This window comes from Hemitrygon akajei, chromosome 7, assembly GCF_048418815.1.
Source record: "Hemitrygon akajei chromosome 7, sHemAka1.3, whole genome shotgun sequence".
NCBI classification, from domain to species: domain Eukaryota; kingdom Metazoa; phylum Chordata; class Chondrichthyes; order Myliobatiformes; family Dasyatidae; genus Hemitrygon; species Hemitrygon akajei.
Window position 1 is genome coordinate 60607464 of NC_133130.1, and position 14716 is coordinate 60622179.

Consider the following 14716-nt stretch of genomic DNA (forward strand, 5'->3'; position numbering starts at 1 on the left):
CATCTGCGAGCACTGTGCCACTCACCTTGATGGCTTCTTTATTGTTGCTGGTGACTTCAGTCACCAACTTAAAGCTGCCCTGCCAAAGTTCTACCAGCATTCCACTTTGCAGCCAGAGGAAGGAATATATTAGACTTGGTCTATACCAGCATTCGTGGAGCCTGCAATGCTGCTCTCCCCACCCCCATCTCAGATACTCAGACCACACACCCATTTTGCTAATCCTTGCATACAGACTGCTGGTTAAATGAGTCAAACCAGTTTACAGGGAGATCGGGATCGGGACCTGGACAGAAGGTGCCGCCTCAGTGTTTTCTGTTTCATAAGTACGATGCAGAATATTCAGGTAAATGGTTACCTACAATCAACAAGTTAACATTGATAAATATGCGGGATCAGTGACAAGCTACGTAAGAAAGTGCATGGAGTACATTATAGGGATGAAACACTATACTGCCTGGGGCAAATTGAAAACCATGGTTGACTGCACAGGTTCAGGCACTGCTTAGGTATCGAAGGTCAGCAAGAGCTGTACTCCTCCGTGCCATCAGGAAATCAAAGTGAGAGTACTCAGAAAGTTCACAGACTCCGTTGTGACACAAGGGACATGCAGCACATGTGACAATGTATACAAACAATAATAAGTTACTAGTCCATCCTGCACGTCAATGACAACAATGCCTCCCTTCCTGATAGGCAGAATGCCTTCGATACCCGATTTGACACAATGAATGATGACACATCAAGGAAAGTTCCCTTTCCCCCTGAGGAGTAGGCACCCTGTTTGGCCATACCAAAATCAGGAGGATCCGAGTCATGGTAAACCCACACAAAACAGGGCCGGACAACAGATCTGGCCAGGTGCTGAGGACTTGTGCGCTACAGCTAACCAAAGTTTTAACAGACATCTTCAACATCTCTTTGCAACAAAGTATTGTCCCTGCATGCTTCAAGGCACCCACCATCATTCTGATTCCCAAGAGAGCAACGGTAACTGGACACCACAGTAGTGTAGCGATTGGCACGTTGCGCTACAGCTTGGGGAGTTCAGAGATAAATTCTGGTGCCATTCTGTAAGGCGGATCTGTACATCATCCCTGTGAAATGTGTGGATTTTCTCCAGGTCCTTCAGTTTCCTCCCACAGTCCAAAGACACACCAGGTAGGTTAATTGGTCATTGTAAATTGTCCTATCATTCAGTTAGGGTAAATTGGGTTTGTCAGGGGTATCTGGGGTGAGGTGGCCCAAAGGGCTGGAAGGGCCTGCTCCACGCTGTATCGCAAAATAAATACACTGGCATAAATGAATGCAGCCTGATGGCACTGACCTCAACAATCCATGAAGTGCTTTGAATATCTGGTAATGGATCATATAAAATTCTACCTTCCAGCTACATTGGATCCTTTCCCATTAACCTATCACAAAAACCAGTCCACTGATGATGCCATGGCCTCACCCCTCCACTTCATCTTGTTCCACTTAGAAAATGATTCCTCGTACACTAGGAGTTGTTCATTGACTTGATTTGATCATCCCTCTGAGACTGCTGGGTAAACTGTCCTCAATGGGACTCAACAGCCCTCTCTGTAACTGGATCTTTGACTTCTTGATGGAAAGACTACAGTCAGTCCAAGTTGTCCGCAGTATCTCAAACTCCGTCATGCTGAGCACTGGTGCTCCTCAGAGCTGTGTGCTCAGCCAGCTGCTGTTCACACTGCTGGCTCATAAATGCACTGCCAGATCCAGCTCAAGCTGCATCTTGTTTGCTGATGGTACTATAGTTATGGCTTCATCAGCAACAATGATGAGTTGGCATCCAGAAAGGAGGTAGAGAGTTTTGTGAAATGATGTGAGAATAACAACCTAAATTTCACCATGGACAAGACAAAAGCGGTGATTGTGGACTTAAGGAAGGTGCTGGTTGACCACTCTCCATTGCACATCAATGGCTTTGCCATGAAGAGAGTGAAGAGCACAAATTTCCTTGATGTACACATGACAGCTAACCTGGCCCCACAGCACCACCTTACTAGTCAAGAAGCCACAGCAGTGTTTACACTTTCTGAAAAGATTGAGATGTGTAAGGCTTCCTGACCCCATTCCAACAACTTTCTACAGGAGCACCGTCGTGAGTGTCCTATCTGGTTGCATCATTGTGTGGTATGGAATCTCCCAGGCATTGACAACAAGACCCCACAAAGAATAGTAAAATTTGCTAAGAGGGTCTCCTTCTTGCCCCGCCCCCCCATTTGTGACATTTACCAGGAGCGTTGTACATGAAGGGCCCAAAACATCACCCATACCGTAGTCTCTTTGACCTACCACCATCAGGAAGGAGATACAGGAACATCAGGACTAGGGACTGCCAGACAGGATAACAGCTTCTCCCAGGCTGTGAGACTAATGAATACCCTGCCACCACCAAGGTTTTGTCACTAGGACAGCGAGCTGTTTACTGTTTATTCTTTACCTGTGCTGCAGACTAATACATTATTTTATTAATTTACTTGTGGTTTTATGTGCTGTGTGTGGTATATTTATTGTGAGTGCACCATGGTCCAGAAGAATGTTGTTTCGTTTGGTTGTGTACATGTATAGTCAGATGACAGTGAACTAGATTTTAGAAATATAGAAACATAGATAACCTACAGCACAATACAGGCCTTTTGGCCCATAAAGCTGTGCCGAGCATGTCCTTACCTGGGAAATTACCTAGGGTTACCCATAGCCCTCTATTTTTCTGTGCTCCATATACCTGTCCAGGCAGGAGTCTCTTAAAAGACCCTATTGTATCACCTCCACCAACGTCACCGGCAACCCATTCCACGCACTCATCACTCTGCGTAAAAAAAACTTATCCCTGATATCTCCTTTGTACCTACATCCAAGCACCTTAAAACTATGTCCTCTCATGCTAGCCATTTCAGCCCTGGGAAAAATCCTCTGACTATCCACATGATCAATGTCTCTCATCATCTTGTACACTTCTATCAGGTCATCTCTCATCCTGTTGCTCCAAGGAGAAAAGGCCGAGTTCACTCAACCTTTTCTCATAAGGCATGCTCCCCAATCCAAGCAACACCCTTGTAAATCTTCTCTGCACCCTTTCTATGGTTTCCACATCCTTCCTATAGTGAGGTGACTAGAACTGAGCACAGTACTCCAAGTGGGGTCTGAGCAGTGTCCTATATAGCTGCAACATTACCTCTCAGCTCCTAAACTCAATGCCACGATTGATGAAGGCCAATGCACTGTATGCTTTCTTAATCACAGAATCAACCTGCGTAGCAGCCTTGAGTGTCCTATGGACTTGGACCTCAAGATCCCTCTGATCCTCCACACTGCCAAGAACCTTATTGAATTGTGGTTTAAATCTGGACAATGCACTGATTAACTTCATGATATGCCTCCTTTGCATACCCATGTTAAATATTCATTGCAAATATTAGGCAGCAGTTCTCACTGTGCTTGGCTCATTTTACGCTACAAATGTATATATGTACTGCAGATGCCATTGTGAAGTTCTCAAGGATTGTCATAGTACTTAAAACACAAGTTGTTACAAATTCCATTTTCTCATTGACCCATCATTAGCAAATCAATTTTTCTTTTGATATTGTTGCACATGTTTAAATTCACTCTAACTCTATGACAATCTGAAAAAAATTGTTTATGGAACAGGTGAATAAATTTCAATGAAAGCAACATTTATCATTTTTATGCAAATCTCTCATATTTTCTCCTTAAATAATCCAACCTCTTAATGTATTAACTTAAGTTTTCTTGTACCGTAACTCAATCGATACAGAATAAATACTGTATTTTTACCTACATCAATGGGTTCAACTAAACAGTCTAAAAACTTTTCTACCCACTCCATTCTTTACTTATTACTGTCTTTTGAATGCAACAATCCCAATTACAGCTCTTGATTCCTTTTAAAAGTAATGGCTATTCCCTTTATAATATTATATTACGTACACAACTTGCAGTCACTTCTAATGTGGAATGTTGAAATGAGGAAAGGATTTTCATTTGAATGCTGTCCTTAAAGATCTCAAGACTATTGTAAGACTTAGCAGCATGCTTTGCAATAGCGGTCTCCGGTTACTATTGTAAAATATGCTGCCAATATGTGCAAATCAAGATCACACAATTGTGAAATAATAACATAGTTCCTGTTTAGTAGAGGAATAGATATTTACTGTTTGCCAGAAATATATTTTAATATTTGACCTGGGGACGTTTGCATACCTTCTTAAAATAGTGAAATGCCTTGAGCCACAACAATGGGAGAAAAAGTCCATCTAAACACATTCTTAGTTCTTTCCCAGTCTGCAGTCACTTTGCTATACAGTGATTGTTCATGCAAAATCTCTAAATTGGGTTTTTAGATGCAGGAGTGAAGTCCAACTGTGCATCCTCACCACTGTGCATTGTCCATTTCATGAACAATGACAAAGTGTTCATGCTTTCTTAGATATTTAAGAATGTTAATACCATCCCTTTAAGGGTATCATGTAATGAAGCACGCTAACTATTGAAGACAAGAGAATTGAAAATTGTGTCAAAATTTTCATTGATACTAGTTTAAATGAGCAAAAGGATCAATATACCTCATTGACTTATTGGTCTTTAAATCCATCTTGGAATAACTTTTTGTAATAATTTAAGTATTGATAGTGTCCATTAATTATGTCAATTTGTAACAATTCAGTTATATGATGTACTAATTACTGTTTATTCATCTTATAATTAAAATGTCTAAAATACATGGCAATTATTTTGGAATTAAAGTCATTAAAGCCATTTATTAAAGTCCAAATCCTATAATAGTTTCATCAATGTAATATTCAAGTCATCATTTGTTTAGCTTCAGAGCAAAATTTTGCTTTTTATTAAAACACATTTTACCTTGTGTTCATTATGCACATTTAATTTGTCGTCAATATTTCTCCTTTGATACTATTGTGTAATAACTCATCATGAGAGGGTATAGTATATCTTGGATCAATATTTCCTCATTTGCAATTGCTGTCTCAATGCAGGTGATATTACAGATCCATCAGGTAAGGCTATCAGCTTTTGTCCTTATCCCCCATTCCATCATTGTCTTTATTTTTATTTGAGCAGCTTCACTGATTCTTTTGTCATTGTGAAACTGTAATAATGTATTTGCTCATAGCGCAGATACATGTGGTTGTGCAGCCCATGGTTTTGTTCAGTTTGTCCCTATGCTTAGTAGATAACATTAGGATAGTAAATATTCAGTGTACGTTTCTCGAGCTAGATGAATAGACTGTCACTGCATTGTAGCAGATTATATGCACCTAATTAATAAAAGTATTTGTGAGCTAATATAAATGGCCATCAAGTTTTAAATGTCTTTCTCTTTTTTCCTAGTTTAAATTTAATGCATATACTCTTTTTTACAATTACCAGGAGCAACTCCATCCATTCATGTATGGGATGCCATAAGCAAGCAGACACTTTCCATCCTGCGTTGTTCTCATAATAAGGGTGTCTGTTATGTTAACTTCAGTGCTACAGGCAAGCTGCTGTTATCAGTGGGCATCGATCCTGAACATACCATCACTGTTTGGAGATGGCAAGAAGGTAAATGGTGTAATTTATTTTAATTAACATATATATTTCACTTTCCATTGCCATTGTCCTTCGTTCATTGTATAACAAATAAATGTAAGCAAATAATTTGTAGATTCAGTAACAGTACCATGTCATGAATACATAGGCAAAATACATTTCTCACCCTAGGAATTTATCCTCTGCTTGATAGATTTTTATTTTGAATAGTAATTAAGAGCATATCAAGCCAGTTGCATATTAGCAGTGTGTTTCCAGATTTTTGATCTAGGTCCTTTGTGAAAATGATAGGCATGCCTTCAAAGATAGTTGGAAGTACATTTTGATACAAAGTTCATTTAACCTTCAACGAGAAACCTTACTATTCAAATGAAGACCATGAATATCACAGGACGAGAATGCTGAAGTAGCCTTAACCAAAAGATAGGGGTCTGCCTCAGCAATAGTTGAAGGGTTAGACATTCCTGGCTTTTACCAGGAATTCCATCTTTTATTTTTAATTTACTACTTTATTTTTTCATGGCTCAAGTGCCCCTCCCAATCAAATAGAATTTTATACACATAGATGATGGAAATACTCTCCTAAATGGACTTAGGGAGTGGAATCCATAATTGAATACAACTACTCCACGTAGGCGTCAGTAGCACAGACCATAAGACATAAGGAGCAGAATTTGGACATTTGGTCCGTTGAGTTTGCTCTGCCATTCAATCATGGCTGATCCTTTACTCCCCTCCTCAGCCCCATTCCCCGGCCTTCTCCCCATAACCTTTAATGCTGTGTCCAATCAAGAACCTATCAAGCTCTGTCTTAAAGAAACCCAACAACCTGGCCTCCACAGGTAGCTGTGGTAACAAGCCCTCTAGCTAAAGAAAGTTCTCCACATCTCTGTTTTAAATGGATGCTCCTCTATCCTGAGGTTATGTCCTCTTGTTCTAGACTCCTCCACCATGGGAAACATCCTTTCCACATCCACTCTGACTAGGCCTTTCAACATTTGAAAGGTTTCAATGAGATTGCCCCTCATCATTCTAAATTTCAGCAAGTACAGACCTAGAGCTATCAACTGTTCCTTGTATGATAACCCTTTCATTCCCAGAAACATCCTTGTGAACCTCCTCTGAACCCTCTCCAATGTCAGCACATCTCCTCTTAGAGGAGGAGCCCAAAACTTTTCACAATACTCAAGGTGAGGCCTCACCAATGTCTTAAAGCCACAGCATCACATCCCTGCACTCATATTCTAGACCACGAGAAATGAATGCTAACATTGCATTTGCCCTCCTCACCACCATCTGTACCTGCAAGTTGACCTTTAAGGTGTTCTGCGCAAAGACTCCCAAGCCCCTTTGCATCTCAGATTTTTGGATTTTTTCCCTATTTAGAAAATAGTCTGCACATTTATTTCTGCTACCAAAGTGCATGACAATGCATTTTCCAACATTTTATTTCATTTGCCACTTTTTTGCCCATTGTCCTAATCTGTTTAAGTCTTCTGCAGCCTACCTGTTTCCTCAACACTACCTGCCCCTCCACAAACCTTCGTATCATCTGCAAACTTAGCAACAAAGCCATCTATTCCATCATCTAAATATACAGCATAAAAAGAAGTGGTCCCAACACGAACCCTTGTGGAACACCACTAGTCACTGGCAGCCAACCAGAAAAGGATCCTTTTATTCCCACTTGCTGCCTCCTACCAATCAACCAATGATCTAACCATGCCAATAACTTTCCTGTAATACCATGGGCTGTTAGCTTGGTAAGCAGCTTCATGTGTGACATCTTGTCAAAGCCCATCTGAAAGTCCAAATTTACAACATCTACTGCATCCCCTTTGTCAGTCCTATGTGTAATCTCCTCAAAGAATTCCAACAGTCAAGATTTTCCCTGAAGGAAACCGTGCTGACTTTGTCCTATTTTGCCCAGTATCACCAAGCACTCCATAACCTCAACCTTAACAATTGACTGCAACATCTTCCCAACCACTGAGGTCAGGCTAACTGGTCTATAATTTCCTTTCTGCCGACTTCCTACTTTCTTAAAGAGTGAGTAACATCTGAAATTTTCCAGTCCTCTGGCACCATGCCCTGGGGCAATGATTTTTGAAAGATTACTACTAATGCCTCCATTATCTCTCCTGCTAACTCTTTCAGATCCCTGGGGCGCAGCCCATCTGGTCCAGGTGACTGTTGTACCCTTAGGTCTTTCAGCTTCTTGAGCACATTCTCCCATGTAATAGTACCTGCACCCATGTCTCTTCCCTCACACCCTTCAACATCTGGCACACTGCTTGTGTCTTCCACAGTGAAGACTGATTTAAAATACTCACTTAGTTTATCTGTCATCTCCTTGGCCCCTGTTATTATTTCTTCGGCCTCATTTTCTAATGGTCTCATCTCTTTTTTTTAACTTGAAAAAGCTTTTACTATCCACTTTGATATTATTTGCTAGCATGCTTTCCCTCCTAATGATTCTTTTAGTTGATCTCTGTAGGGTTTTAAAAGCTTCATAATCCTCTATTTTCCTGCTAAATTTTGCTTTGTTGTATGCCCTCTGCTTTGCTTTTACATTAGCATTGACTTCCCTTGTCAGCTGTGGTTGTACTGTTTTGCCATTTGAGTATTTCTTTGTTTTTGGAATGCATCTATCCTGCACCTTCCTGAGTTTTCCCAGAAACTCACGCCATTGCTACTCTGCTGTCATCACTGCCAGCATCTCTGATGCACCATCAATAACTCTCTGAGACGTGAGGCGAGATATCGGCTTTTATTGACTGGAAGAAAGAACAAGCAGCAATTGACCACCATGCTACATCCTGGAGACTGAGAGGCAGGGCTCAGGCCCCAATCGCCTTTATACCGGGGTCTGTGGGAGGAGCCACAGGAGCAGTCAGCGGGGGGGGGGGGGGGGGGGCGTGTCCAGACAGGTATATGTAGTTCACCACAATCTCCTTCCAGTTTTCTTTGGCCAACTCCCCTCTTGTACCACTACCAATGCCTCTCTCATATCACTATAAATTCCTTTACTCCACTGAAATACTGCTAGGTCAGGCTTTACTTTCTCCCTATCAAATTTCAAGTTGAACTCAATCATATTGTGATCACTGCCTCCTAAAGGCTCCTTTACCTTAATTGCCTCCAGTTCATTACATAACACCCAATCCAGTATAGCTGATCCCCTAGTAGGCTCAACAAGGAACTGCTCTAAAAAGCCATCTCATAAGCATTCAACAAACTCACTCTCTTGAGATCCATTACCAGCCTCATTTTTCCAATCGACCTGCAAGTTGAAATCTCTGATGATTATCATAATGTTGCCCCTTTGACATGTCTTTTCTATTTCCTGTTGTAATCTATGGTCCACATCCCAGCTACTGTTGGGAGACCTGTATATAACTGCCATCGGGGTCCTTTTACCCTTGCAGGTTCTTCACTCAACCCACAAGGATTCAACATCTTCTGATCCTGTGTCACATGTTTCTACTGATTTGATGCCATTTTTTACCAGCAGAGCCACACCAGCCCCTCTGCCTACCTTCCTATCCTACCTTCCCCCCCCCCCAATAAAATGTGTAATCTGGTTCATTCAACTCCCAACTACACCATTCGTCAGACATATTTCAGTGATTGCCACAACTTCATTCCTGACATAGTAATAGTGCAACAAGATCATCCACCTTATATCTTACACTCTGTGCCTTGAGATATAACACTTTGAGTACTGTATTTGCTACCCTTTTCAATTCTGCATCCCTAATACACTGATGCACACCCTGCTGGCTGCAATTTTGTCTTATAATCTGTCTGCCCTTCCTGACAGACTTGACTGCATGCTATCTTTGCTTTCTTACCATCCGTCCTATCCTGAGTCACTTCACTCCTGTTCCCACCCTCCCTGCCAACAAATTAGTTTAAATCCTCCCCAAAAGTTCTAACAAACCTGCCCATGAGAATATTTGTCCCCTTCAGGTTCATGTGCAACCCATCACTTTTATACAGGTCATATCTTCCCCAGAAGAGATCCCAATGATCCAAGAACCTGAAGCCCTGCCCCCTGCACCAGTTTCTCAGTCATTATAGGCCTTTTTATAAATTATAACCATATAACAATTACAGCACGGAAACAGGCCATCTCGGCCCTTCTAGTCCGTGCCGAACGCTTACTTTCACCTAGTCCTACTGACCCGCACTCACCCCATAACCCTCCATTCCTTTCCTGTCCATATACCTATCCAATTTTACTTTAAATGACAATACTGAACCTGCCTCTACCACTTCTACTGGAAGCTCGTTCCACACAGCTACCACTCTCTGAATAAAGAAATTCCCCCTCGTATTACCCTTAAACTTTTGCCCCCTAACTCTCAACTCATGTCCTCTTGTTTGAATCTCCCCTACTCTCAATGGAAAAAGCCTATCCACGTCAACTCTATCTATCCCCCTCATAATTTTAAATACCTCTATCATGTCCCCCCTCAACATTCTACACTCCAAAGAATAAAGACCTAACTTGTTCAATCTTTCCCTGTAACTTAGGTGCTGAAACTCAGGTAACATTCTAATAAATCTTCTGTACTCTCTCTATTTTGTCGACATATTTCCTACAATTCGGTGACCAGAACTGTACGCAAAAATTAATAGGCATTTTGATAAAACCGAAAGTCAGACAAAGTAAAATCTCTAAAATGCTTGTGTGTTGTATTGAGGCTTTTGCTGAATACACTATCAATAGTGCAAACAGAAGAGAAGATTCCAGGTAGAAGGGATACCTAAGTCAATGTTGTCTTGTACATGTTTCTCATTGCTACCTTCAGTTCATGCCACCATTAATCACAGATGCTCATGAACAAGTTTAAATTTCTTTTGGGGTCATTTCTATTATGACAAAAAAGAGTACTTGTGATAAGGTAGTGGAGTCCTAGAGAGAAAGGTAACAGAAACAGGGCATTATTAATCATTGTTTTCAATTTTCCTTACAATACCATCAACTTCACAAGGTTCTTCCAGTCACTCACACTCCAGAGTAGTTTAATTAAGCTACTAACCCACATGTCCTTAGGATGTGTGAGAGAACTGGAGCACTTGGGAGGAAGTCATGTGGTTATAGGGAGAATGTGCAAGCTTCACACTGGTAGGAGTCAAGGTCAGGATTCAAAACAGGTTGCGGATACTGTGAGGTAGCAGTTTTGCTAAGTTTGATACTGAGCCATCCAACTGCACTCCAGGGATAGATGGCACAAGCCTGCCACATGATTACATAAGATCATGACTGATCTGATTTTCTGCATTAACTCTATTTTGATCTTGATTCTCCTCTCTGCCTGTCTAATCTTTGATCTACTTTGCTGCCATGCCTACAACTCAGGCTGGCCAATTCCTTATCCTAAGTTAATTCTCCTTGTTTTATTTTCTTAAACTGAGGAAAACATCTTTACAGCATAAAACATATTTATTCCCCTTCAAAATCTTACATATTTCAAAATAATCACCTCATTCTTCCAAGCTCTATTCCGTTCAATTTTTCTTCAGAAGACAACCCCTTCATGCCAGAAATCAATTTAGTGAACTTGTACTTTGTACCTCTAGCAAACACGAGGATATCTGCAGATGCTGGAAATTCAAACAACACACACAAAATGCCTCTAGGTATGGTCTCCCTCAAATAAAGAAGCAAAAGCTATATACATTACTGTAGGTGTGATCTCTCAAAAGCCTTGTACAATTATAGCAAAACCTCCTTACCTTGTATTTGATCGCCCTTGCAGTGAAGGCCAATATCCCATTTGCTTTCTTAATTCGACCTGTTGCCAAAGTGCTAACTTTGTATTTCTTGCAAAAGTGCACCGATTTTCTTAAAATCCAGAACTTTTAAAATTACAACCTTTTTGATTATTCCTATTGAATTGAATTTCCCCTTTTTTGTTCCCCGCCTGCCATCTTTATTGCCTTTACAGATTCTTGGTGCCCTCACAATGTACTTTTCAACTTGAGTCTGTATCATCAGTCTGGATACAAAACATTTGGTGTTTTATTCAAAGTCAATAATGTAATAAGCTGAGGACTAACTGCTAATTCCTGAGGTATTCCAGCCTGATGATGATCTACTCTTTCTTTTGTCTGTGTAGTCTCTTTGGTTGCTACCTAATGTTTTCCTACTATCCTTCTATCTAGTAATAATATTTACATATTTATTAGCCTTTTAACCTGCTATCATTCTGAACCTTAGTTAGCTATGGGTGGATCACTTTTCTATCCATGGCTAACTAATGAATTTTAGATTCACTGAGAATACTTAAATTTAAGTGTCATTCACTGTTTATCAACCACTGGAAAATAAGATTAAAAGGTATAATACTTCATATAGCTGTTTTTATTTAAGTTTAAAGGATAAGTTTAGGAATTCACTTTGTCACTCTCAAGCGTGATGCGAAATTCTTTCATTATTATCCAATCTCCCACAGAATTCTTTCCTTTCAGGTTACTAATTTACAGATTTAAAGTAGATTGTTCCTTGGTTGGGTCCACAACAGATTATTATAGCAAACTGCCTAAAGTATGCTCCATAATTTCATCTTCAAGGCCATTACCAATTGAATTTACCCAGTCTATTTGAAGACAAATTCCCACTCCACTATCTCCTCCCCTACCCCACCCCACCCCTGGCTTCAATGATTATTGCAACTCCCATTGTGTCTTTATAGATTGTATATCATTACTGGTGTTAGGAATCCTACAGACAACTGAACCCAGTGTTTCCACCACTTACTACTTTTAAGTTTTACCTCCCTTATTTTTAATACCTAATCTTTATGTAACAACTCATCACTTTCCCAATATCATCCTTTCCCATCAGAGCTATTCTACTAATCACCTTTGAACCATATTTCTGTAATAACTGCTACATCAAAATCTATTTACCTCTCTATGTCATTAATTAACTCCCTTGTTCAGATACAAAGACCTCAGTTAGTTCCCCTACTTTGACTGTTTGCTGCTGCACTATTGCATCTTTGTATTTGCTTTTATGATATGTGTTCTTTTTCTGTAGGTACTCTATAGATGGAAGTTCTTAAACTATCATCAGCCAAAGAACATTTTAGTTATCTGAAAGGAAATAGGATTATTTTTGTAATCCTTGAAAAAGAACATTCATAATGATTTTAGAATTTTACATCTGTTGTAGAAGATGGCTAATGTCACCAGGTGCCACAATGGATGGTAGTAGAAGTGAGACTCTAACAATATCATATTAAAGTACATGATGATTAACCATGCATATGGTAGGTTGAGGAATTTTTGAGTAGAAATTGATGCATGTGTGACTGAAACAAGTTGTAGGAGAAGGTGAAAATATTTTTTCCAACATCAACATGAGAGTTCCAGATCAGATTATGTTTAATCCTCAAATGTTAACTCCTCTAAAACCCAAATACCGACCAAAATGTTCTTTCTGAAATGCTTTGCCTTTCTACATTATTTATCATCCTTATGCTTCTCACAAAAATAACAATTTAATGTCTCAAAAATTAGATTGAATTGAATACTAGTACCATGATTCAGCAATAATATATGGATTTGTGAAAAAAACAATTAACTATTTTGCATAATTCTACTTCAGTTAGATAAAAGATGAGAAAATTGTTTTCAACTATATTTTTTCTCCAATGCTTTATCTGAAACCAAAGGTTTTCAGAAATGCACTGATATAACAAATAGATTTACTAATGAAGTACTTGACTTTCTTTTGTTTTAGGTGCTAAAGTTGCAAGCAAAGCAGCCCATAGTGAGAGAATATTTGTGGTTGAATTTCGCCCAGATTCAGACACACAATTTGTATCTGTGGGGGTGAAGCATATCAAATTTTGGACCTTAGCTGGTGGTGCGTTGCTTTCCAAAAAGGGAATAATTGGCAATATGGATGATGCAAAGATGCAAACCATGTTATCTGTTGCCTTCGGTGCAGTAAGTACTGGTTAGAATTACTTTCCACTGCTTCCACAATAATTCTTCAGCTAGAGCATTGATGGTGTGTTTGATACAAAGTTTTGACAAGCTACATAAGATAGTAATTTCTCTGCATTCATGTGTCAGTCCACAAAAAGATATTTTCTTTTGCCACTATTTTGTCAGATATGTTATCTTCCACTATTATAAATATTTTTGTGCATATTATTCCGTAATAAGCAGCTTCTAATTCTAGAAGCTGCTTGTGTAAACTTGCCATATGGTGGTGGTGTAACATCTCAGTTTTAGATGCCAGTCTTCCTGCTATAAGAATTTCCAAGTTCTATTCTATGTGACAGTGTCAACTATAAAGGATATACAAGAAATATATTCATAATATATCCTTTTTTTAAAATGTCTTTTACAGAATAACCTTACTTTCTCTGGTGCCATAAACGGGGATGTATATGTCTGGAAAGATCACATTGTAATCAGAGTTGTAGCAAAAGCCCATATAGGACCTGTCTTTACAATGTACACAACATTAAGAGATGGCTTGATTGTCACAGGAGGCAAGGAAAAACCGTAAGATACATTGTTATGTGTTTTACTGATGTTGTATCTATCATGATAAAAGTATACTATATTATTTACAAACTGGTTAGTATTTGGCAGAGCGTGATTATATTATGATTAATTTATATAGATTCTCATAAACCAGTAACAGGATTGTGCATAAGAACATATGAAGTAGAAGGTGGAATAGGTCCTTTAATCCTTAGTACTACTTATTCAGAAAGTTCATGACTGAATGTTATGTCAATACCATTTTCCTGTACAAATGTAATTTTCCCTGATGTATTCATCAAATAGCAATTTATGAGCCTACTGAGTCTCAGAGCTTCATTTACATTCTGGGTGTAGGAAGTTATTTTCAAATTTATATTGAATGGCCAATTCTTTCTTTTGAGATGATGATTCATGCTTTCAAATATCTTGGTTAGGATAGACATCACCCTTACAATTAGTGTGTCAAGCCCCACTAGAAATGTAAACACACAATGTGCTGGCAGAACTCAGCAGGCCAGACAGCATCTATGGGAGGAGGTAGTGACAACGTTTCGGGCCGAAACCCTTCATCAGGAGTGTGGCCAGATTCTAATGC

At 39.5% G+C, this 14716-nt stretch overlaps 2 protein-coding genes across 3 annotated transcripts in view; one reads left to right on the plus strand and one right to left on the minus strand.

Moving 5' to 3' along the window:
• Positions 1-14716, plus strand: part of LOC140730489 (echinoderm microtubule-associated protein-like 6) — a 343576-nt gene that overhangs the window by 299287 nt on the left and 29573 nt on the right. Inside the window, exons 31-34 of one of the 2 annotated variants that reach the window (XM_073050994.1) lie at positions 5049-5069; positions 5443-5616; positions 13361-13569; positions 13979-14136. In XM_073050994.1, the coding sequence (XP_072907095.1) occupies positions 5049-5069; positions 5443-5616; positions 13361-13569; positions 13979-14136 (562 nt within the window). The remainder of the gene's footprint in view (positions 1-5048; positions 5070-5442; positions 5617-13360; positions 13570-13978; positions 14137-14716) is intronic. The other variant, XM_073050996.1, reaches the window with a different exon arrangement.
• LOC140730495 (clathrin heavy chain linker domain-containing protein 1-like) overlaps positions 1-14716 on the minus strand; it is a 408057-nt gene that overhangs the window by 183268 nt on the left and 210073 nt on the right. The window lies entirely within an intron of this gene.